The 25,451-nt window shown below is 40.9% G+C and overlaps 1 protein-coding gene across 2 annotated transcripts; it reads left to right on the top strand.

Annotated features, from left to right (window-relative positions):
* Positions 1–12,702: 12,702 nt before the first annotated feature.
* LOC118768751 (cytosolic non-specific dipeptidase-like) lies at positions 12,703–24,579 on the top strand. Of its 2 annotated transcripts, XM_036515647.1 has the most exons (13): positions 12,703–12,784; positions 12,869–13,012; positions 13,489–13,572; positions 14,165–14,308; positions 15,058–15,220; positions 16,208–16,296; positions 16,919–17,119; positions 17,229–17,313; positions 17,636–17,796; positions 18,100–18,264; positions 19,342–19,483; positions 20,025–20,172; positions 23,553–24,579. In XM_036515647.1, the coding sequence occupies exons 3-13, from the start codon at positions 13,513–13,515 to the stop codon at positions 23,617–23,619; spliced, it is 1,425 nt and encodes a 474-aa protein (XP_036371540.1). In that variant the 5' UTR covers positions 12,703–12,784; positions 12,869–13,012; positions 13,489–13,512; the 3' UTR covers positions 23,620–24,579. The 2 variants fall into 2 exon arrangements, with proteins under 2 accessions (XP_036371540.1, XP_036371539.1); XM_036515646.1 differs by lacking the exon at positions 12,869–13,012.
* The last annotated feature ends 872 nt before the right edge of the window (positions 24,580–25,451 follow it).

The following is a 25,451-nucleotide window of genomic DNA, read 5'->3' on the forward strand; positions in this document are numbered from 1 at the left end:
GTTTGCTTAGCACCTTAACTTTGCTCAGTGGTCCAGATGGCAGAAAGGCCTCCATTCGCTCCTTATGGCAGGAAAAGGACACACCGGAGGAGAGGGGAGCTTTGTTGGTGACAGATTTCGCAATAGATTCTGGTACATCTTCATGTTGCAGTATACTTCCAGGTTTAGAACTCTGATAATTAGCTGCATCTCCCCACTGCACCGTAGCCTCACTTTCAGAGTGGCTATAATCCCCATCAAAGGCATAAAAGGAGTTTTTGTCAAAATGATCGGTGAACCCACGAAATTCTCCATCTATATTTAAGCCATACCATGGAATTCTGTTTAACCGTGCTTGTTCCACTACTATGCAAACCCAAACAAACAACACATGTGTTAGCCGCCAAGCCATGTCCAGTGTCCTCCTAGAAACAAAACTAAACACAATTTCACAGATTAAACGGTTTGCGATTAAGTTATAAAGTTATCTGTGGTAGCTGTCTACCAATCAATGTTTCGCATAGGAAATGAATTCTCACGTGAAAACTGCGAGCGCGCAGCACTTATTGTTATTAACCGACCAGTTGCTTCACGAGCAGAAATTGCGCTTGGCACAGCAGGTAGTGTACAGTGTACACCATTTACAGGAAGCCAAGCCTGCTATATTAAAATAACAACAACAACAACAACAATAATAATAATAATAATAATAATGATATATCACTTGTTTTCTTGTTACATAATTAAAACGTAAATATAAAGCAGCACTACACACATTGACGGCTGTTGTTTTAATTTAATATGCAAAATATTTGGCGAGATAGCGCCAGCTATCGAACATTTTAAAATCCGCTCTTGTTACGTTCAAGTCTGTTTATGGAAGCCGGGCTTCCCACTGAAGAAATATGGATTATAATTGAGGTAGATGAAATCCTTTCTCTGGGTCTAATTGGACGATAACTACATCAGTAGTTGTAACGTTGTTTTAAGCAAGAGTTTCGTTCTGGCAACAGTCACAAGGCACTGGAGATTCATAATGTTACCTCTGCATTAAACTCCGATGCGCTTACTGTATAAGGCATTTCAGTGTAATGATTTGATGGATGCTATGCTTCCTGAAATGTGTTACTTCATACAATATGTGGTCACCATAAGGAAGATGGCTAAAGACTTTATCTCAAACAGGAAAATATATAGTCCTCAGAGGATAAAGAGAATAAGTAATCGGTTAATATACTTACTTAAAATGATACTTAAAACTTGTGATTTAAAAACAATAGTAACAAGTATGCGTATTGTTAAGAACTTCTTGATTTTGGGGCATTTGTCAATGGTACCAATTCCAATTTGAAATTTTGTTTGGAATGTTCATTGACTGAGATCAATTTTCTTTATCTGACGATTACCACAAATTCTGATGATAATGCAACCACCTTTGTGTTTAGGAATCAACAGGTCGGAATACAAATCTTAGAGCCAACAGCTTCCACCCTCCTTAGTTGATTAACAATATACCATTAGGTCAATTATAAACTCAAACGAATTTGTGATTCAGAACAAGATTTCAAGGTCAAATTGGATGACGTGCCATAGATTTTCCCATCGCTTGTTACATGTTAAATCCACTGACAGAGCTATCATTGAAAGAAAAGCAATACAAGCAAAATAATCAGATACACTTTGTTACAGTTTACAGCCGCAATACAGTACAAATGAAACAAATCACCGAACTAAACTGGGTTATTGGTGATGGCGATAGCTCACTGTTAGCAATGTTTTTCACTATTGCGATGTTTATTCACTGTCACTCAGTGGGCCACATGCACTATTTGTGTGCGTATTTGTGTGTATAGTCTGCATATGATCAAAATGGTGAATGTTTTGGAATTCATCAGCTTACCTGGAATTTGTTCCTACATACGAACTAATTTCACGTTTGCTCCAGACCACTTGTAGCACATACGAAAGCACACAAATTTCAACCAGACAACGTTGATACCCGCCATTCTGATAAAATTGTACAAGTATCAAATTTTAACGTGAACAAAATGACCATTGCACTTAAAATGCATAAAAACATGCAATAAAAAATATACAAAGTAAGTATGGGAGACCTGGGGCAATTGTACCACTTTTTGCTTTTCATCCCATTACTCACAAACAACTTGAGCTGTACCATACTTTCTGTAGTCAAGTTACTCCCCTCCTCATCTCACTTCACTGGTTTCCTGTTATCACTCGCATCAAGTTCAAAACCTTGGTTCTGGCATACAGGACAGTGAAGGTTCCCTCATGATCTCTGCATCCACAGGGCAACTGACTGCCCCCACCTGACAGGGTCGCTCTTCTCAGTCACGATCCCTGTCTGTATTGGTCCCTCAGTGGTGAAATGAAAGTCTCACAGGGGTTAGGACAGTGGAATCACTGGCCATCTTCTGACGCAGACTGAAGACCCACCTCTTCAGACTGCATCTCAGTTCCACTTCTATCCCCCACATTCTAATACCAGCTACTTCTTGCATTCAGTGTTAAATTTACGTGTAGTATTATGATGTATTATGAATTTGTGTTCTAGGACGTATTGTATCATAGTATACTTGGCTTTTGTCAGAGTGGACAAGTTAACCTGTGGTAGGCCTTGAATAGTGTTATGCTCACACTCACTGGTCTGGGAGTGTTGTGAGCCTAATCTGACACTGTTGCTTGTTTAAATTGAATGGATACACATATTGCAGTGTTTCTCAATCCTACTCCTGGAACCCCCTGTCCTGCATATCTTCTATCTATCCTTGCTACTTGATTAAATCAGGTGTGCTCAGCTAATCAAAAATGCCACTGATGAGTTCAGTCAGGTAGGTAGAGCAGGGAAAGATGGAAAACATGCAGAGCAGGGGGGCCCCAGGAGCAGGATTGAGAATCAGTGTTCTATTGCGATGGAAGCTGGTCTAGATAAAATTGTCTGCTACATGCATGTAATGTAATGTAGAGCCACCATTTGGGTCACAGTATTGATTTTAACACAAGAGGCCAGATGTTATACAGTCCCCTCCAAAAGTATTGGAACAGCAAGGCAAATTCCCTTGTTTTTGTTGTTGACTGAAGACATTTGGGTTTAAGATCAAAAGATGAGTATGAGACAAGAGTTCAGAATGTCAGCTTTTATTTCATGGTATTTACATTTAGATGTGTTATATATCACCGTTTGTATTACACCACAGAATTTTTAGGTGAGCAAAAGTAAAAGAACAAATAATCTTAAAGTATTAAAGTATAAAGTACATTTAATATTTGGTGGCATAACCCTTGCTTGCAATAACTGCCTCAAGCCTGCGACCCATCGACATCACCAAACTGTTGCATTCTTCATTTGTGATGCTATTCCAGGCTTTTACCGCAGCTTCTTTTAGTTCTTGTTTGTTTCGGGGGGTTTCTCCCTTCAGTCTCCTCTTCAGGAGGTGAAATGCATGCTCTATTGGGTTAAGGTCAGGTGATTGACTTTGCCAGTCTAAAACCTTCCACTTTTTTCCCCTGATGAAGTCCTTTGTTTTGTTGGCAGTGTGCTTTGGGTCATTGTCCTGTTGCATGATAAAATTCCTCCCGATTAGTTTGGATGCATTTCTCCGTAAATTGGAAGGTAAAATGTTTCTGTACACTTCGGAATTCATTCTGCTGCTACCATCATCAGTTACATCATCAATAAATATTAATGAGCCTGTTCCAGAAGCGGCCATGCACGCCCAAGCCATGACATTACCTCCACCATGCTTCACAGATGAGCTTGTATGCTTCGGATCATAAGCAGTTCCTTTCTTTGGCCTTTCCATCACTTTGGTAGAGATTAATCTTGGTCTCATCAGTCCATAAGATTCTGTTCCAGAACTTTTGCGGCTCATCTCTGTACTTCTTTGCAAATTTCAATCTGGCCTTCCGATTCTTACTGCTGATAAGTGGTTTGCATCTTGTGGTATGGCCCCTATATTTCTGCTCTCGGAGTCTTCTTCGAACAGTGGATTGTGATACCTTCACCCCTGCACTGTGGAGGTCATTGGTGATGTGACTCACTGATGTTTTAGGGTTTTTCTTCACAGCTCTCACAATATTTCTGTCATCAACTACTGTTGTTTTCCTTGGCCAACCTGTTTGACGTCTGTTGCTCAGTACACCAGTAGTTTTTTTCTTTTCCAGGACATTCCAAATTGTTGTGCTTGCTATGCCCAATGTTTGTCCAATGGCTCTGATTGATTTTCCTTCTTTTCTCAGCTTCAAAATGGCTTGCTTTTCTCCCATAGACAGCTCTCTGGTCTTCATGTTGGTTTATCCTCTTTAACAAGAAATGTAGTCTTTATAGGTTTAAACCCAGGCCAAAAAGTAGACTAGTCATGCAGAGCTATTTAATGTTTGATCAATCAACCTTAAAGGCAACACCTGGTCAACAAGAAACACCTGTCAGTCACATGTTCCAATAGTTTTGCTCACTTGAAAAATGAGTGGGTTCAAACAAAGGGTGGTATGTCCTGAGTTGTTTAACACATCTAGATGTAAATACCAGGAAATAAAAGCTGACATTCTGAACTCTTGTCTCATACTCATCTTTTGATCTTAAACCCAAATGTCTTCAGTGAACAACAAAAACAAGGGAATTTGCCTTGCTGTTCCAATACTTTTGGAGGGGACTGTATTTGCCCCCATGCATGGGGGTGATTGTAACTGTAGATGGGGGCAAATGTAATGCCTTCTTATAGATATTAAATGAAGTAAGTGCACTCCAAATGAATACAATTACAGTTAAAGCCATTACTGTAGCTTGATTCAGTATTTCAATTAAATCTTTCAAACATTTTCAAATATCAAATAATTATTCAAACATGTGTCATGCTTTCATGTAGCCAATTTCTGTATTCAGAGGCAACATGTATAAGATAACCAACCCACTGAAAGCAAAAATAACAAGAACACAAACAATAGGGGATCCAAAGTTGCAGTGTCCAGTTAAGCTCAGTTAGATTGACAGTTATGACACATTAAGTATGTACTTCCTTAAATGCACTCCCAGGATGGCAAGACACACATGACAGTGAGACCTGATGTGGAGTAGCTCTCCAGACAAACATTGCAGAACGTTTCCTCTTCCTCACTTTTTTCCTTATCTTCTTTTGCATTCTTCTTTGTGACTATTTTTTTTTTCCATTAAAATTGACGTTTCTTTTAGCCTTTGACATAGTTTTTTTGTGAGGATTCCAGTAGTTCTCCTCATCTTGGCAGTTGCTTTCCGGGGACCAGCTTTTCGTTGTGGCCTGAGAGAGATAGGTGAGAAACCAACCTCAGCACAGAACGGCCCAGAAGAGGAGGGCCCTGATACTGAGGTGGAAGGCCCTGAGGAAGAGTTGGAGGGCCCCGAGGCAAAGGTGGTGGGTGCTGAGGCAGAGGGGTCCTGAGGTGGTAACGGAGGGTTCTGCTACAGATGTAGTGGGTGCTAAGGTGTAGGGCCTTGAGACAGAAGGTCCTGAGGTGGTGGTGGAGGGTCCTGAGACTGACAGATCTGGTAGGAGCGGCCGGTCAGTGACGAGGGAGGGGGCATAGTCCAGATCAGTGAAAATGTCTGAGTTAAATGGCCAAATCCTTGTGCACTGGATATTTGCTGTTCTCCTGCTCCACTGTGAGGACCTTACTTGCTGGATTGTATACTACACTTGAAGCCTTAACTGGGCTTTGGGCCTCTCTCAAATCTGCAAGCCTCTTTTAGTGGTACAATGTCACGTAACAAATATCATATGACTTTGCAGTGGCTCTCACTGACTTGGGCCCACACACTTCATTTTCTGCAGTCTTCAACAAGGACTGTGGTACTCACCTCTCTGTTTTTCTTGGCCTGAACCTACGCATACTGTAAAAAAAAATTACTCCAATATTTGCTCATACACTGTGTAACAGTGATATAAAACAGTAGCAATGATTTTTCTATGTACAGAATTAAATAGAAAGTGGTTTGCAATTAATACATTCATGCAAGTAGTCCTGCTTTAGACATCAGATGCAAGCACACATACAGTATTCTGACACAGCGGGTGACGTTATTTTGTACACAGCAGAGAACAGGCATTTGCGATGATGTTGATCCATTTTGTCTTACATAACATGGCCATGAAACAAGGAATTCAGTCACCACCAGTTGACTAACAAGAGGACCATCTGTCCAAATAGCCAAAGAACTGGGCTATGCTTCAGACTTGGACAAACTTGATGGTATGGTATGAATTACATGTTAGCCCTGCACCTTTTACCCCCCAGCTTACATCTGTAAGGTCTACTCCCAAATACTTTCTATGTGTCAGATACAAACTTCATTAGGCAAGAAGTTAATTACAAACTTGTGTACAAACATTAAGTACAAACTTTTGATCTAAAATTGATTTGAATAATGGAGTCTTGTCAAAGCCGTGCTTATTTCGACCAGCAATGAATTAATATTCCTGGTCTCCACCGCTCACACTATGAGAAATATATATTGTGTGTATGTGTGTAACAAAAGTTCCCCTAAAGTGAAAGGTTTTGAATACATCCCTATTTCAATTAGAGGAGAGAACAGATTAAAACTATCCCAAAGACAAACATATTGAATACATATGCCTCAAGCTCCCGTTTCTTCTAATGTGAATGAGGATTTTTCACCTTTTTTGTAATTTGATGCAGAACTATTATTTACTCCCTCACACCATCTCTTTGTATTTTGTTTAAAATGAAGGAAAAATGGTAAATTGTTGTGATTTATGTCCCTACTGTTCTTTTCTGTTATTCTGTTATTTTCTGTTACCTATTATATATGTTATCTTAGTTGTTTGTATGGCTGATCGCTTGTTTCTGTGTATGTACAGTACTGTGCAAAAGTCTTAGGCACATAAAACAGTTTTTTTCTATCTTCTCCATTAGTGTGTCAATAACAAATATCATATTTTACATTTCCGAACATTTCTTTTGAAAATAGTGAAATGTGACACTAAGACTAAACAAAGAAAGTGGAAAACTAACACAAAACCTTCCAGACCCTACAAACCTTTTTTTGTAGGCATATACTCCAATGCATGATAAAACAACTTTACCAAACAACTAAACAAAACAGGTGGTAATCATTAGCAACATAAGCAAGTTTAACCACAATTATTAGCTGAAACAGAAACACCTGTGTAGAGGGAGTAAAACTGGGTGAGGATCAGCCGTACTGAAAAAGTTAGGTTGCAGAACAGATTGCTAATCTTACACCATGACAAGGGTGAGCATAGAGACACGACAAAAGGTGGTCATCCTGCATCAGCAAGGTCTATCACAGGCAGAAATTTTGAGGCAGACAGGTGTTTCCAGATGTGCTATCCAAGCTCTTCTGAAGAAGCACAAAGAACTGGGCAAGGTGGAGGACTAGAAACACAGTGGTCGGCCAAGAAAACTTAGTTCAGCAGATGAAACACACATCAAGTTGATGTCCCTCCGCAATCGGAAGCTGTCAAGTAGTGCCATCAGCTCAGAGCTGGCAGCAACCACAAGGACCCTGGTACATCCATCTACAGTCCAAAGAAGTCTGGTCAGAAGTGGTCTCAAGGGAAGACTTGCAGCCAAAAAGCCATTCCTCAGACACGGAAACAAAGCCAAATGACTCATCTATGCATGAAAACACAAGACCTGGGATGCAGCACAATGGCAGCAGGTGCTCTGGACCGATGAGTCCAAATTTGAAATATTTGGCTCTAGAAGAAGGCAGTTCGTTCGTCGAAGGGCTGGAGAACGCTACAAGGATAAGTGTCTGCAGCCAACAGTAAAGCATGGTGGAGGTTTCTTGCAGGTTTGGGGCTGCATTGCTGCAAATGGAGTTGGGGATTTGGTCAGAATTAGTGGCCTCCTCAATGCTGAGAAATACAAGCAGATACTTCTCCATCATGCAATACCATCAGGGAGGCATCTGATTGGTCCTAACTTCATTCTGCAGCATGACATTTGACCCCAAACATACAGCCAGAGTGATACAAAACTATCTTCACCAAAAAGAGGAACAAGGAGTCCTGCAACAGATGGTGTGGCCCCCACAAAGCCCTGATCTCAACATTATTGAGTAAGTCTGGGATTACATGAAGAGACAGAAAGAATTGAAACAGCCAAAATCCATAGAAGAACTGTGGCAAGTTCTCCAAGATGCTTGGAAAAACCTACCTGCCGAGTACCTTACAAAACTGTGAACAAGTATACCTAAGTGAATCGGTGATGTTTTGAAAGCCAAGGGTGGTCATACCAAATATTGATTTAACTATTGATTTTTCTGTTTCGTACAATTTGTATGTTGTTAATACATACATTAAAAACTATTCATTTCATTATTTTGAAAGCATTCTGAATTTACATCACCTTTTCACAAGTGCCTAAAACCTTTGCACAGTACTGTATATATATATATATATATATATATATATACATATACTTTTGATGGGCACTGTATATATATATATTGACAAAAGTATTTGACCACACCTGTTTTTCAGGGTTTAGGCCCCTTATCTGCAGTGAAGGGCAATCTTAATGCTTCAGCATACCAAGACATTTTGGACAATGCTATGCTTCCAACTTTGTGGCAACAGTTTGGGGAAGGCCCTTTTCTATTCCAACATGACTGTGCCCTAGTGCACAAAGCAAGGACTATAAAGACATGGTTTGATGAGTTGGGTGTGGAAGAACTTGACTGGCCTGCACAGAGCCCTGACCTCAACCCCATCGAACACCTTTGGGATGAACTGGAATGGAGATTGAAAAGCCAGGCCTTCTCGTCCAACATCAGTGCCTGACCTCATAAATGCTCTACAGAATGAATGGGCACAAATTCCCACAGAAACACTCCAAAATCTTGTCTAAAGCCTTCCAAGAAGAGTGGAAGCTGTTATAGCTGCTAAAGGGGGGCCAACTCCATATTAAAGTATATGTATTTCAATACAATGTCATTACAGTCCCTGTTGGTGTAATGGTCAGGCGTCTGAATACTTTTGTCCATATATTGTACCTAGGTGTGATTAGGCTACACCTCAACTGTTGTTTATTCGATTTAGACAGAGGCAGTGGATTACAGGCATTGGTGTGTTGATGACCCTTTGTTCTAGGACAGTTCCCGTAGAGCAGCAGTCCCCAACCTTTTTTGCACCACGGACCGGTTTCATATAGACAATTAGACATTAGATAATATTTTCCCGGACCGGCCGTCAGGGGGAGGGGCGTAGCGTGTTGGAGAGTATCACGACACGACAGAAATATCGATTACGCCTATAAGTTTAGTGTGGCCGCTTTTTCATAACATTTTAGTTTAGGTAGGTCTAACGTGATATTATTAAAAAACGTTACGTGCATATTTCTCTCAGTGACCATATACTAAAAACATTGCAACCCGAAGTGTGTTCCTTATGTCCAGTCTACTCCGTAAATTTCGTTTTTGTTGCCGTCATTGCGGAAAACCCCGCTTCGCAGAGATAAGATGTTGGAAATGGAAGCAACGTTTTTCAGTGCTTTTGTGCTTTTCTCAGGATATTCAGCCTTGATTTTAACAACTTTTTTTCTTTAAATCATGTCAGCTAGCTAGCTAGTACAAAGTTGGCAACACAGCTCAAGCAGACCGTATAGTAAGTAAGTGATGAACTCGCAAGCGCGCGCGTTACTCAAGTTCAGAATGTAAACTGTTGTGGGCGTGAGAGATATTAGAGTGGTGCGAAAAGGACCAATAGACTGCACCAAGTTCAATGTAATTACTGCACGAATAGCCTATAATTGTATATAATTATTATTTTAATATTATTTTATTGTACCGATTAAAGAAATTAAAAAAAAAAATATATATATTTATCCTTTCCGTGCGGCCCGGTAGCGAATGTGCCGTGGCCCGTTCCCGGTCCGCGGCCCGGTGGTTGGGTACCGCTGCCGTAGAGAATCTGTCTTTCATATAATTCAATCTTCATTATAGGGGATTTTTTTTTCCTAATTCTTCCTCATGAAATGGACACTCAAGCCATTACTTTAGGTGCTTGTCCATTTCTTCAAAAATGTGGGTCCATTTAATGGAAAGCAATGCATTTTCATTTCATGAGAAACACAGTTCATGTGGAAACCATGAAATTGCCATATGTCCACAAGTTTTCTGAAACATTATGCCTTGAACATTATAACCTTCCTCAGCTAAACATTGTCACAGCTTTCAAAACAAGTCCTCTAACAACAGAGAGCATTTCAGGTTTAATTTGTATGGATTCTATTGACTGTGAGTTGTGAATGCTTGGATAGTCCCATTCACATAGACATCAGATTTAAGCTAACATCTTCTCTGATATATGCACTAAGTGTGTTCAACTTTTTTTGGACTGGTGCAACGATTTAAATCTTATAATGCAATTACTTTTGTGTCATTCGGTACATTTTCCAGAGGCAGATTAAGCCTATTCCTGGTCTATATATAACTGTGAATGGAAACTTCCATTAAAAATTATTTTCAGTCCAGGAAAGAGTGATTCAAGCAGTAGTAAGTAACAATACACATAACTGGATGATTTTATGTTGTAACTCTCATGAATCAATTAATGTCTAAGTACATATAATAACCAAATACTGACATGAACTGTATACTGTGTGTGAGTTAACCCATTGTAGCTAAAGTATCATAGCATGTATCAAATCAGTGTCCTGAAAAGCCTTAGCAGTGCATAGGCCAAGTTTAATGCAGAGGTAATTTCATGAATTTTCTATCTGATGTGGCTTTTAACAGAAGTAATATCTAATATTAAAGAAGTTTTGTTTGTTATTCATTGTATCCATGTTAGGTATTGGTTTCCATGTCAGACTGAAACTGGTGTCTATGAGCCCATTATGCTGCAATTGTATGCCAGATTCTCAAGGTCTGATTGCAACTGGCATTAGAGAACAGGGATTGCAATGATACGCATATTTAGAATCAACCTGATTTTACAGCACTTTTCCATCACATTAAGGTCTCAGGCAAGAAAGTGAAAGGAGGGGAGGTGAAAGGAGGGGAAGCAACAGATTGTTACACAAGGTGCATTCAGCTTTTCTGGATTCTGCTTCTGCTGGGGATTTCATCATTCTTATCTTGATTAGAAGCCTTTGACTCAGGATCATTCCTGCATTAAACAGTTGTCCTTGTATCCCACTAACTGACAGATACAAATGATCTCTGATGAACTCTTCTCAGCTTTTCATAACATGCCTTATATCCTCATAGCATTTCCTCTCTCCCTATTCCTCACCCACTGAGTTTAAGTGTTTTCACTGTGGAACACTTTTTATGGCTTTTTACTCTCAGGGAATCACAAGTGTCATCCTGGTTATGGATATCTTTTGAATCACAAATCACAAATGACTTACCTCCATGGCAGCAAATAATTTTGCTCGGTTCAAAATGAAGGTCTGATTCAAAGAGTCATTTGGTCTCTACCTTTAATTCTTTCTGTACATGACAATGTGAATTTCATCCAGTTCATCTAGTTCCTCTTCATGTCTGTTTCCTTCTCCATGGAACAAACACACTTGCTGAACAAACTGGATGAACTGAATGCACTGGAAAAACTGTCTTACTGGACAATCCTAAAGACCTGAACAAAGTCAACACAACGAACAAAAACAATGGTTTGCAATTTCACCAATTTAATTTCTAGCCTAATTGTTACAGATGATGATAAAATAAAGTCAAGAAATGACTGATGAACTTTCTTTTTCTTCATAAAATGTCTGCAAATGCATAATTAAATAATGAGAGTGCAGTTAGCTAAAAGCCAAGCTTTTTACTGAATGTTGAATTCTTTATATGCTGTAAAGGTATTTGTCATCTATGTTTGTGGAAAGTTGCATTTTTGTATGTGTCGCATAGCACAATATCACCATATCACAGAGTCAGGCTTTGGTCAGGGAGAGAACCAGATATTAACATTTTCTACTCATCATCTTTTACAACAGTGATCCAGTACATACAATACACTATAATTCACACTATAATGAATGTAAAATTCAATTTAAAACTTTTGCTTGTTCACAAACCACACAGCATGTGTTTATTTCTGTGGGTGCCAGTGTATATGGGGACAGTGAGAAATGAGACAGAGGGTGGTGTGGCAAAAGATTGTCTGTGTAAGAGGAACCAGATCCCTGTGTTCTAATGGGCAGAGCTGAAGTATCACTGGAGACGAAGTACAAAGAAAATTGCAGCATTATTTTCATGAGGGGATAAAAGGGAGGCATTTGGACAGCCTGCAGAGGAGTCAGGCCCTCAGATTTTAAAACGGAATTCCAGGAGTGACGCATGTTTATAAGTAATTTATGAATGGGACCGTGTTGTTTGAGCTTGGGATTCAGGGTGCTAGCAACCATCATGAAGGCTTTATGTTGTTGCTGGAGAACACCAGGAACTCTGCAACATGTGTTGTTACAATGTTTACAATACCCAGTAAAAACATATATGTTCATAAAACTAATTGATTCTGGCAATAATTTTCATTAAAATAATTACCCATTCTTATTAGTACTAGTGAGGGGGTCTTTAAAACAGTCCTCAAGCTTTTAAACGATACTCGACAAGACAAAAAAGGATTTGAGTAAATTTCATGGCGCAGCGTTCTGTCTCAGCCTCCCATACTATAGATGGCAGCAATGTTCCTGGTCGTCGGTAAAATATTGATTTCTCTTATTTTAAGGGGAAGAAGAAGAAGAAGAAGCTTGTTGGTTGTGATCAGGAAGGAAATTTCACGTGCCTTCGCCAACAAATAACGGCTGTAATATTTGGGTGAGTAAGCACAACGGTGTATACTTTACATAGGACTGATCTAATCATAAATTGTTTACTAATTTAAATCTATTCTGGTAGTAGTTTTCTAGTTTGCAAGCTAGCTAGGTGGCTAGCTGCCAGTGGAATAGTTGCTCTTTGGCGATCTTCCCACGGAGCGCAAGAACGAAAGGTGTTTTTGCAAGATGTTACACTGAAACACCTTTACCAGTCAAGGGCTGTAACCACGTGAGTGACATACCTTTATGCCTCCGTTGATTTCGGTGCAAATTGCCATATGAGATGTCATTCGTTCCTTTTATAAGCGTTTGGCAGAATCAACACCAATGGCCAAAAAGTACCTAGAAGCTAGTGCATGCTACATCATAAGGTAGCACGAACGGCTCAGATTCACTTGGAAAATCAGAGACAGACCACGCGGAAAGTTGTATCACATTCTCTTGATTTCATCGCGTTTTCTCAGATGTTTTTTTTTTTCCAGGTGTTTGTACTTTGTATTTTTGTGTTATTGTAGCGAGTTGGTGATTAACCCGCGGTCTTTGACTTTGGTGAGAAGGTACCTGTTGATAGAGCGATTATATCTGTCCTTAGACTTCAAACAATCTATACAGAGGGCAAGGGTGGGGCTTGGAGGCTGTCTTTATAGCTGCAGAATGATCGTTCTCTCTCTGTCCTTTCCCGGCGCATTTTCCTCCTCTTGACAGCATTGTCCCGGTTTTCTGGTCAGGATGTCCTTTCTTCCAGCGCTGTTTAAGTATGTGGACGAACACGAGGAGGTCTACATTGAGGTAAGAATTTGAAGTGATATACAGTTCGAGGACGTGGTATTGTTTGTCCGGATTTGTCATTTGGATCTCAGTACATTTTTCAGTCGTAACTTAAGTCTGCAGGTATTTTGCTTTGCATGACTTTCATTATTTGCTACGCGCTGTCTGTTGTTTAGATTTTATTTTGGACACGGTGAATTTTCTTCTTACTGATATTGGGTCAGTCCTGTCGTGTGGGTTTTGCAGTGTTTTGCCTGTTCTTAACGTTTGTAGATATACACTAAAGATGTGAATATTGACATTTATAAGAAGTTCGTATATTTGTTGGTATAGCTGAGAGAATTCAGCTATAAAGCATATTCAAACTCATTAGATTTTAATAGATCAGACAAGAATTTGAAAGTGTATTCTAATATTTGACCCGAATATAGCATGGGGTAAAATTAAAGGGGGAAGGAATCTTAATCTGGGCATTTAAAGATAATTGGCAAATTCAGTGAATTATTGTTTCTAATCTCTGACACCTGGCTTTATATGTGTTACAAAGGAAGGCTTGAGTGTGTCTTAAGAGGTCGAGAGCCCTGAGGTACAGCTGGTCTTCTCTCCCTTGTAGCGACTGGCCCGGTGGGTGGCTGTGCAGAGTGTCTCTGCCTGGCCAGAGAAGCGCGGAGAGGTCAAGAGGATGATGGAAGTGGCTGCAAAGGATCTGGAGAAACTGGGGGCAACTGTGGAACTGGCAGACATCGGCAAGCAGAAGGTATAGTTTGAAGGTTGCATGATCTAGAAGGTGGTCCATAACCAGAGTTTCCTATTCCTGGTGCTGTCCAGGTTCATTTGAACTTTACAGTATTCAGTTCAGTTCAATTCAGTTTGTTGATTTGTATAGTGCTTTTTACAACTCAAGTTGTCACAAAGCAGCTTTACATTGTTACCAGGCCTGAGACCACCTGAGAGCAAGCCTAAGGCAACAGTGGCAAAGAAAAACTCCCTAACTAACAGGAAGAAACCTTGAGCAGAACCCAGCTCAGAGGGGGAACCCATCTGCTTCTGGCCAGCACTGGCTGTCACAGATAGAATTACAGAGAATACTAAAGGTGTATTGGACAACAAGTATTGGACCCCAGCACCTCATCTCATGTTTATGAGACCGTTGGTCCCGACTCCTCTCCCTTACGACTCTGATGATAATGTCACATTGCAGTGGTTGCACACTGTGTGTTTTAGGATGCATGCCCAAGAATTATTCTGTCATTTCTGATCTTATTTCAGGGAGGAAGATTTGGGCCAAAAGTACCTGAAAAAATAATTCAAACCCCCACACACCTTGTCATGACTTGAAACACATGTTTTGACAGTTGTCCCTCATGATCTGGTTAGATTTATGAAATATCTACCTCAGACATGCCCAGACATGCCCAGACATGCCCTGTAGTTTCACCTCAGGCTGTTACAGTTCAAGACAGCTTTGGTGACTGTGTTTCGTCCTTCTGTTTTATTCTGTTGTAGCTTCCCAGCGGAAAAGAGATCCTTCTTCCCCCAATTGTTCTCGGCCAGCTGGGCTCTGACCCAGGCAAGAAAACTGTGTGCATCTATGGTCATTTGGATGTTCAACCCGCCAATATAGATGATGGATGGGACACAGAGCCCTTCACCCTGGTAGAGAAGGATGGTAAGAGCACAAACACTGTCGTATTCCCGGTGATAAAGTGGACATTCTGTTCTGACATAATTAAATTGCATTTACATTACATTATTACAATGCTTACCAGACTCTGTCATTCCGCTTGATTTATAGCAGTCATTTCGCATGCTGTGAGCCCTGAAAGTTTCAAAGAACAAATAGGTCATTAAATTTTAATTATTGTTGATGACAGAGTATTGATTTAGGTTTAGATAGTATACCTTTGGGTTATAGCACTTGCTGCTAAGGTCCACAGGAGTGACTGTAGCCTGTAGATGTGCCTTGATATCTGTGAGGCTGAGTTACATAACTGCTGGTGTTGAGGAGAGTCCAGGATACAGTGCTGGCACTGGAAAGCTCTGAGCAGTTGTCATCTTGGACTTTATTATTAGTCCAGTAGTTAGTTTTTATGGCATTGTCTTATAAAAAGACGTGTGCTTTACCATGGAGAAATGATGATACAATGAATCGAGTCAACACCAGTAGAATCCCTAAGTCATAGTTTCAGCTTAATATGTGTCTGCATTAGTTTCTCAGTGTATATGAATCTGGAAGCGGAGGCCTTGTGTTTCATTTTGCTGACTGTGTGGAGATGGTACACCCTAGTCTTGTGACTGTCAGCTGGGATCCTGCTGATTTGGCAGAATTCTCACCATAATCTATCCACTCACAGCGGTGGAGTTTCCTCACTGGTGCACTGTCTCTCTGACTGTTGCTCGTGGTTAACCCTTACCCAACCTCTGGTCTCTCGTGTCCTAGCCTTAAATTCTACCTAAATATGGATAGTCACTCAAATATGCTTTCATATAACAGGACAAGACCAGGCCTTTGACTAGAGCTCTAGATCTCACCTTAGCTACGTCAGAATCAAACCTTTTTAGCAAAGCATGTGTGTCCCCCTGAATAATTCTGGTGATAATATTGCTTTTGGATCTGTGCCACACCACCTGTTGCATTCTGGTTGCTTTGTTACAGGGAAGTTATATGGGCGGGGTTCCACTGATGACAAGGGCCCGGTGTTGGCATGGTTTAACTGCATCGAGGCCTACCAGAAGATAAGTCAGGTACAGTCTGTGGCCTAAGCAGACCCTTAAGCGGCAGGATGAAAAGAAGGAAATTATGTCCTCTCTCATTTGTCCACAAAGTTGTACTGAAGCATCTCAAACAGGATGAGCTGTGGGCTTCCTCATAGCAGTGGGGTTAATGATATCAGGAAAAGGACGCTTTCAAGGACGATTTTCAAAGGACGATTTCCTTTGACCCCTAGTTAGCTTAAGTCCTCTCATTGGGTGTGTAAGTGATGTAGCAGTGATGCTATATAACCATAGCTCTATATGAAGTCCACAGAGCAGATTAAATAACTTGCACAAAGCCATTTGTGGTCATTGCAGCATGATAATTCCTACTGGTGTCACATCAGTGATTGCAATGCTTTATGTGTAAGCCAAGTCAGACCTCACTGTGCTGTCTAAAGTGAGTCAGACACACTGCCAAAAAACACTGGCTTAACATTGACCTTAATAACACTCATAAACATAGCTGTTTGAGAGGATGTGGTCTGTGTGAAATTTCAGCCATGTGTAGTCATAAGGTAAGAATAGTGCCTTAAAATACACTTTACAGTTGTTCTGTATGGTTGATGCAACGAGATGCTTGCATGTGAATGACGTTTTCATTTTGAAACAGGAACTTCCAATCAATATCAAGTTCTGCTTCGAAGGTATGGAGGAGTCTGGATCAGAGGGGCTAGATGACCTGGTGTTTGCCCGAAAAGACTCCTTCTTCAAGGATGTTGATTATGTCTGTATCTCTGACAACTACTGGCTGGGCAAGACCAAGCCCTGCATCACATATGGCCTGAGGGGAATCTGTTACTTCTTCATCGAGGTGAGCTTCCCTCCAGAAACCCCTCCCCACACCCATCTCTCATCAGCAACCTCTCCACTCCATTCGCTGTCTGATTAACAAAATGCACAAATCCTCTTGTTGTGCACAGATGGAGTGCAGTGACAAAGACCTCCACTCTGGGGTGTTTGGGGGTTCTGTGCATGAAGCCATGACTGACCTTATAGTCTTAATGGGTGAGTCTTCAGCTCTGAGTCTGTAATCAGGAGTGATAGAAATTACATATAGTCATAGTCCCACCCTACCGGGGGCTCCTGGGTAGAGAGCTTTGCAGAATCATGATAAGAAGACTCCAGGGAATAATCACTAGGAACAAGGCAAGACTATGAGTTACAGGAGTAGAAGGTAGGTTTAATAGTGGTTCACATGACCCTTTTGCATGTCGCCAAACCTGAAAGGTCACATAGACTGACTGCCTGTGGCTCAGGGTTAATATGGCTTAAATAAATGCGGTGTTTGCCCAGATGTTTTGCTAGTTGGCTGTGTTGTGGTCTGCAGGTTCACTGGTGGATAAGAAGGGTAGAATCCTCGTCCCAGGAATATATGATGCTGTTGCCCCTCTGACGGAGGAGGAGAAGACGCTGTATGAAAAGATCGACTTTGACATGGATGAGTACTGCCGCGAGCTTGGGGCCTGCAAGCTGCTCCACGACACTAAGGTGTGGCTCTGCTTCTGTCAGTCACCATATGACCTCCTGGTTACATTGTGATGGTTATATTCATTTCGAACCTGATATTCTTCATTGCAATCCTATGTGTCACTCTGGATTCCTGTGCTAAAATGCGGATGCTTGCAGGTATAAAGAGGCAGTTCCGTCTACCAGAACCCAAAACCAAAACAATCTTCATAATCAAATTAAATTTTCCCCAGACCTTTTGGAGTCCAGTCTCAATGCAAAGTAGCAGCATGTTGAAATGCATTTAGGAGGGGTTGATGTTTGTACCTCTGTGTTGGTCTACAGGAGCAGATTCTTATGCATCGCTGGAGGTTCCCCTCTCTGTCTCTCCATGGTATTGAGGGGGCCTTCTCTGATGGAGGGGCCAAGACAGTCATCCCCCGCAAGGTCATTGGCAAGTTCTCCATCCGTGTGGTGCCTGATATGGACCCAAAGACAGTGGAGAAGTTGGTATGGGCCATCTTTTTTGAGAGGCTTCAGTACTAACCACTCTCGCAGGTGTCAGTTTTTTAGTAAATGTCTATCTTAGTGAAAGCATCTTTCCATATATCACAGTGACATGCCCTCAGTTCAACTTCAATGTTTCTCAGTTCTGATCTTGGAGTTCTCCTGTGCATGCTGGTTTTCATTCACGCCGATGAATATCTTATTACAGTCTCTATTGCATTTGCTGTGAGCAATCAAAGCACAGTCGGGTAGCTGGACAGGATCATTGAAGACTTTCATATTTTAATGTTATAGACCCCTAAACCAGAGATGGCAAGTTACTTTGTTTGGAGGACAGTTAAATACCTAAATTTACCGATTTCTCTCCCTCTAGTGGTTCCTCTTGATGGCAGTTGAACAGGAACTGAGACGGTTAGCTCCCTCTAATGGAGAAGAGTTAGATGTGCCTGCTTGGGGTGCACTGTATTATTGTGTTTTTTCCATGGTACGGTCTAAGAAATTGAAAAGCTTTCCAGTGGGATTTCTTATCCTGTGTATCATGTGGTGAGACCAGTTATTTGTGTTCTTAAGTAACGGTAATATGAGGCCACGGTTTGGCCTCTCTGGGGGGCCACTCTCATTTAGTGCAGGGCCCAGGATGGAGCTGCTCTTGCTGCCAGCCCTCCTTTGACTAGCGGCCTGAATTTAATTTCATTAATCCGATTGAGAAGTCTGTGAACTTCAGTAAGCTATTTAACTGGCAGCTTTATTGCCTAGCACTCAAGCTTTAGGAATGATCCAGATTTTAACAACATGAACTAAGACACTCATTGCTTAAATTCATCAGTTCTGAGACTGAATTTATACTAGTGAATACCGTTCATCACTTCTCTCGAGGCTGTATCTGGAATGATTGGAAAGGTTTGACATGCAGTTGAGATTTTACTACAGGGAGACGGCACACAGGAGAATGTACTAAATGCAAATGTAAAATGTTTGCATTTTATGTTTCCTGCTGTATGAAACTTTTTACATGCTGAGGCTTTTCTGCTGGTTTGACATTTGATCAGATGGAGACTTTATTTTTTGTCTCCCCGTAAGGTTATCAGCCATCTGCAGAAGAAGTTTGCTGAGCTGGAGAGCCCGAATAAGCTGAAAGTTTACATGGGCCACGGAGCAAAGGCCTGGGTGTCTGACTTCAACCACCCCCACTACATGGCTGGCAGGAAGGCCATGAAGACCGGTAGGGCTGACAGACATGTATGTCCATACACTTACAGATCCAAGCACAATAACATTAATCACACACACACACACACACACACACACACACACACACACACAAATACTCTTCATTACCTCCAAAACACCAATTCAATTCAATTCAATTCATTTTTATTTGTATAGCGCTTTTTACAACACAAGTTGTCACAAAGCAGCTTTACATTGTTCCCAGGCCTGAGACCCCCTGAGAGCAAGCCTAAGGCAACAGTGGCAAGGAAAAACTCCCTATCAGGAAGAAACCTTGAGCAGAACCGGGCTCATGGGGGGGCCCATCTGCTTCTGGCCGGCACTGGGCAGATAGAACAATAGTAGTTAACAGTAGAGTAATTATAAAAATGTCTCCTAGCTTTAAAGGTTCTGTTTAGCAAAGACTTCCCAGGCTGAGTTCAGAAATGGGGATCCCCAGAAGCCTGTGCAGCTGCACTCTATAGTGACAGAAACTGAAAGGTATGAGTACCAGAGTTATTGGGCTAACGACCATTTGTCCTGTGCATGAGCAGTGTTTGGGGTAGAACCAGACCTGACGCGTGAAGGCGGGAGCATTCCTGTGACGCTCACCTTCCAGGAGGCCACCGGACGCAATGTGATGCTGCTGCCCATGGGCTCAGGTGATGACGGCGCACACTCTCAGAACGAGAAGCTCAACAGGTAAGCCACATGCACTGAGGCCACAGCTCTCCAATCACCAGGAGACTGACTGTGATGCAGAGGGTGTGGCTGGCAGACCCACCAGATAGCTGTTAATACTCTCCACGATAGATAAAGCAAAGAGAAGGAAATGATTTGTGGTTCCTCTAGTGCTGGCAACAGTGTGGGCAGTGGGGCTTCTGTAGGGTATAGCACTGGCCTTGGAGGGGAACAGTGAAAATCAGAGCTGCAGAGTCGTGAATGGTGTGTCTGTGGCTGTGCAGAAGTCTGTAGGGAAAGGGCAGAGGGAGCAGAGTGCGAATTATACAGTGGCAACTGGGGGGGGGTCAACTTTTCCTTCAGGGCGTAAAGGGAACCCAGTACAGCGCAGGCGCGTGCTTCAGGAACTGAAGTCTTACGATCCTTACAGTATCTTGCTTGTTTAACGTAATGTTTGCAGTCTGTAGATGATGATAAATCAAATCCATTACACCAGCTCATGGGGCACATACAACACAACAACTTTTGTAGTCAGGGGTCACCAATAAAGTATTCTAAAAAGCAAAACTGCCAGCAAGTCAGACCCACACACACGCACAACAACAGCAGACCATCATTCCCGCTCAAACACAGACCCACACAATGCTGTACCAGAACCAATGACACTATCAACATACCAAAGAGGTAGACAGATGTGTTACTACCATACAGCATTTAGGCCTATGCCTGACTAACATTAAAGGCATAGACCAAACAATAATCTAAATCTAAATCTAAATCTAAATTTGTCAGCTGTTTTCCTACTTTGAAAATAGTCTAATAGAAAAAATAAATCAACATTCATATTGATTGCATTGATGTTGAAAGCATGTAATGCTTTCTTTACTATCAGTAGCCAACACTTTATTAAAAGTCCTAGCAGTTAGTTAGTTGAGAACAGTAGGGTATGATTGTTGTGCATCCCATCAGTTTCTGAAAGTACTATTTGCCTAAATAATCTGGTATGATGGCATCATGGGCGTCAGTTTGTTTTGAAAAGTGCTGGGGACAACGATGGGTTCAACTAACTAAAGGCTTTCAAAAAGTGGTGGGGACGAAATGGGCTGCGACAAAAAGTGGTGGGGACATGTCCCCAGCATAAATGACGCCTATGGATGGCATACATCTTTAAGTGCAGTCTCCTTTCTAACTCACATCTTTGCTACTAGGTCTTGCCTGCTCACTGTCCTCCTGACCTCCTCCTGCCTGCTGACTGTCATTCTGACCTCCCTCTGCTTCCTTAATACAACAGCACATAAATGTAAAACTCACCATCACCCATACTGTCCTGCTCAGTATTACGCCTACATGACAACTGCAGAAAATACAGGTTGCATTATCATCTCTAAGTCCTATTTCTTACATGTTTCAACTTACTCTTTTTTTAGCACCAAAAAAGTACCCGATATTTCCTCTCCTCTTGCTCATGTTGACTCAACATGAAAATCAAATCTGATCAAATGAAATCTAATCTGAGTTCAATAAAGTGGTCATACATTTGAACTAATACAATTACTCAGCCTTCAGCACACATGGATTTTGATATTGTTCAATTACCCAACCAAGTAAAACTCCTGAATTCCTGAGTGAAAACAAAGGGGGTGCCTATTATAAAAGCTAATATCAAAAAGGCAAAAGACTAACTAAACCACCACAGCCACACAAAAGACTATTGAAATGAAATAATAAACTCTATATTGATGTCAAAACATATCTCTACAACTAATCCTCCATTGTCTCACTGCTCATGACTGAGCACCAGTGTTACATTTACATTTATTCATTTGGCAGACGCTTTTATCCAAAGCAACTTACATAGGTTACAGTTCTTTACAATGTTATCCATTTATACAGCTGGATATTTACTGAGGCAACTGTGGGTTAAGTACCTTGCCCAAGGGTACAGCAGCAGTGTCCCAGCGGGGATTGAACCAGCAACCTTTCGGTTACGAGTCCAGCTCCTTAACCACTACGCTACACTGCCACCGCACTGCCGTGTTAGCTAACATTAGATAGTATATGACATTTTATATTGGTAATGAAATGGCGTGCTAGTTAGCTAATGTTAGGTAAGGCAAACATTAGCTTTAGCTAGCTAATTTTAGTTAGTTAAACTGTAACTTAAGGCAAAAGTTAGAAACTAGCTGACGTTAGCGTTCATCCATAGACAACTGACACAATCTAATTCAGAAACTCTAAGGTAAGAAGGTAAGAAAGTAAAGTGTATTATACAACCTAGAGAGCTAGCTACTTGTGTTAACCTACAGTGTCTCCATTGGCTTGCGCGACGCACGGGAGCATAGACTTTAATGAGGACCTGAGCTACTGCAATGATGGGAGTGAGGCAGGCAGACAAGACGTTCAACTAACGTCAAGGTTAAGAAATGGTATGGTCCACTTTAGGGGTGTCTGAAATCGTATTACAAAATTCTTCCTGGCATGAATATGGGAACTATATTGTAATATTTGCAATTACAGGTAAGAAGGATATATAAATGTTTCGCCTCCCCCCCCCCCCCCGGAACTGTTGTTTTTACCTCTTTTGTGGGGGGTCCAAGTCTTAATTAGGGGGGGGTCAGACCCCCCCAATCCCCCCCCGTAATTTGAACCCTGAGAGGGAGAGGGGAGTGGCTGCCCTCTGGTTCTCAAATATCACATGGAACACAGCTCAGCCACAGCACGGCTCCAGCAGAGAGCTGTGCATGTGTGACACATGGCCAGACCAGCAAGGATCACCGCCATCCCGGACCAACCAGCTGGGACTGAATTGTCACACTGCCCTCCAGACAGGGAGTATATAATAGTGTGATACGGTTTTTGAATTTTGGGGTATTTGCTTTCCATTCAATGTTGGCATCCCTGCAGTCGATTGTAGGTTACATCATGGTCTGTTGGGGATTACTACTGTTTTGGTTATACTAGGATGGTATTCATGATAAGTTACATGGATGTTTATTGATTGTTATTGCATTGTCCAATGGGCAGCTGTTAAAAAATCTAATGACCCTTTCTAAGGATGGTGAATACACCCAAAATGCTTACTTTCAAAACCAGCAAGAAGGAATTACAACACAAATTGTAAATACCATGAAAGAGTAATTGTTATAAAAATGAAAAGTGTCATTAAAGTAAAATGCAACTATTATTAATAATGTGATGCCTTAAGAATCTTTAAGAATCTCATTTGCCCCTCCGAGTACAGATAATTATATTACTTCTGATTAAAAAAAACCCCATCAGTACAGTCTGTTCTTCCCTGCATCATTTCATAAAATATTTATTTCTTGAAATATAAGCAGCTCTCTATCAAGCGGGTCCCTGTAAGCATCCAGTGAGGACACCAGTTTGCCATTGTTTTCCAGGACCAACTACATCCAAGGAATAAAGATGCTGGGTGCTTACTTCCATGAAGTTTCCCAGCTGGAGTAAGGGACCCCACCCCAGTCCTGGCTTTCGGCAGGCTACTGATGAAGTCCAGGACAAAAGGAGACGACTGTTCTTTTCCAAGATTTTTTAAAATGTCAGATTAATTGAGCTGTACTATGATGTGGTAAAATTAACTTTAAAAAGCATCTGGGTCCTGTCTTGGTGGTAGAGCATCATGTAATGTAATGTTCCAGTTTTTGAGGTAATGAGTGTTCAGTGCCAATGGATAACTAATGAGATTACCTCTCTGACTCTGGAACATTTTCACCTTAGCCATGCTGTGTGTATGATGTAAAAAGCACTTATGCAGCACCACTGGGGATAGGATTTTTCCTTTATTTCAGCAGGGCCTTTTCTTATAAAGGGATTTCAGTCCTTTCAGAAAGAATGTATGTTGTCTTTAAATTATGTCTGAAACCTTAATTGCACAAAATCCCCTTTAAATCTGTTTGGGCTCCATCTTTTCAGGGGCACTGTGAACTGACCAGTTTTTGTCAGATAAAATACCATGTCTGCCTAAATGGATCTTTGCTCTTGTGTTCTGCAGTGTTCTCCATTTCCACTGTGAATCAGATACAAAACTGCCTAGAATCATTAAAAAGTGCAACAGAATGCAGCTGTCACTCTATGATACTTAATATTACAGCATTTGTGGATATTTATGCTACCTTTCTCATTGGGCTTTCAAATCATTGTGGCTTGTCTGAAGGGGAAAACATGACTGGAGTGCAGTTTTCAAATAAGTTGAACACTGCAGCATATTGGAACCGTGGTAGCATGTAGAATGGTCTCAAAGGTCATTCTCCCGTTAATGCAGAATAGAGATTTCCATTACACTCACAGGTACCTGTGTAATGATTTCCCAATACTTTGATCAGATTAATGGCTGTCTTCTGGGAAAGCTGTGCACTTTGAGATGCCAGCCTAGAGAAACAAAGTACTGGAAGATGGCAGAGGTGAAAATCCAGCAATCTAACTTATATTAAATATTTATATCCAGTAATTCTATACTCTAGTCAAGCTGTGAATATACACAAATTAAGAACTGATCATTGTCATAGACCTGTTCGTCTGATCTATAAACTGTAAAAAAGCACATATGATCTTGAATGAATGAATTCAATCAAAATGCTCATGGAATGTTTAGTATTTTTAGAATATTTAATTTCTGAATATTTATATCTGGCCAGGATCAAGCCACTCAGTTCAGGTTTTAATAAAGCCTATGTGACTTATACTGATAAATATAAATCAAGTTTGCATAGTACCTCTTCTCATATGATCCAGTGTGAGATAGGCTTATGCAAATGGAGATGTGGTAGAAATGTCATACAGTTTGCAAGTAGCAGTGGTTATTAAAGCAATAGAGAAAAGATTCAGTTCTCTTGTCGAAATGGCCAAGTGACTTTAGTTAAACAGGTAAGTTTTGGCTGCGTTGGTAATAAACAGTGAAAATACATGAACTACAATTCATGATTTTATGTATTTATTTAGGACATTTTGAAATTATACTAACTTCTTTCCACTAATGTAAAAGACTGTGTTGGCACCTATCAAGTTTGTCATTGTAAGCAATTACCATTGCATTTCCAATACTTTGAAGTCCTAAAACCCACACAAAACTTTTTTTTTTTGTTAAACTTCACCTTTTTGTGATTATCAAACAAGGTTCTCACAATATAGCTATTTAGCAAGTCAATGTAACCAGCTAATGCTTTAAATGAACTTGCTAGCTATTGAGCAAATGTACTTTTTCATTATTTAGAAAGCTGACTCACATAATAAAAAGCTGTACAACTTTGCTAAGGAGCAGTGATCCAATAGTTATCTCATTC

Source organism: Megalops cyprinoides, chromosome 21, assembly GCF_013368585.1.
Source record: "Megalops cyprinoides isolate fMegCyp1 chromosome 21, fMegCyp1.pri, whole genome shotgun sequence".
NCBI lineage: Eukaryota > Metazoa > Chordata > Actinopteri > Elopiformes > Megalopidae > Megalops > Megalops cyprinoides.

Bases quoted from the DNA above. Each gene is read 5' to 3' on its own strand.
- LOC118768751 (XM_036515647.1), top strand. From the start codon at position 13,513: ATGTCCTTTCTTCCAGCGCTGTTTAAGTATGTGGACGAACACGAGGAG. The intron at 13,573-14,164 runs GTAAGAATTTGA...TCTCCCTTGTAG, and splicing joins ACGAGGAGGTCTACATTGAG to CGACTGGCCCGGTGGGTGGC. The intron at 16,297-16,918 runs GTACAGTCTGTG...ATTTTGAAACAG, and splicing joins CCTACCAGAAGATAAGTCAG to GAACTTCCAATCAATATCAA.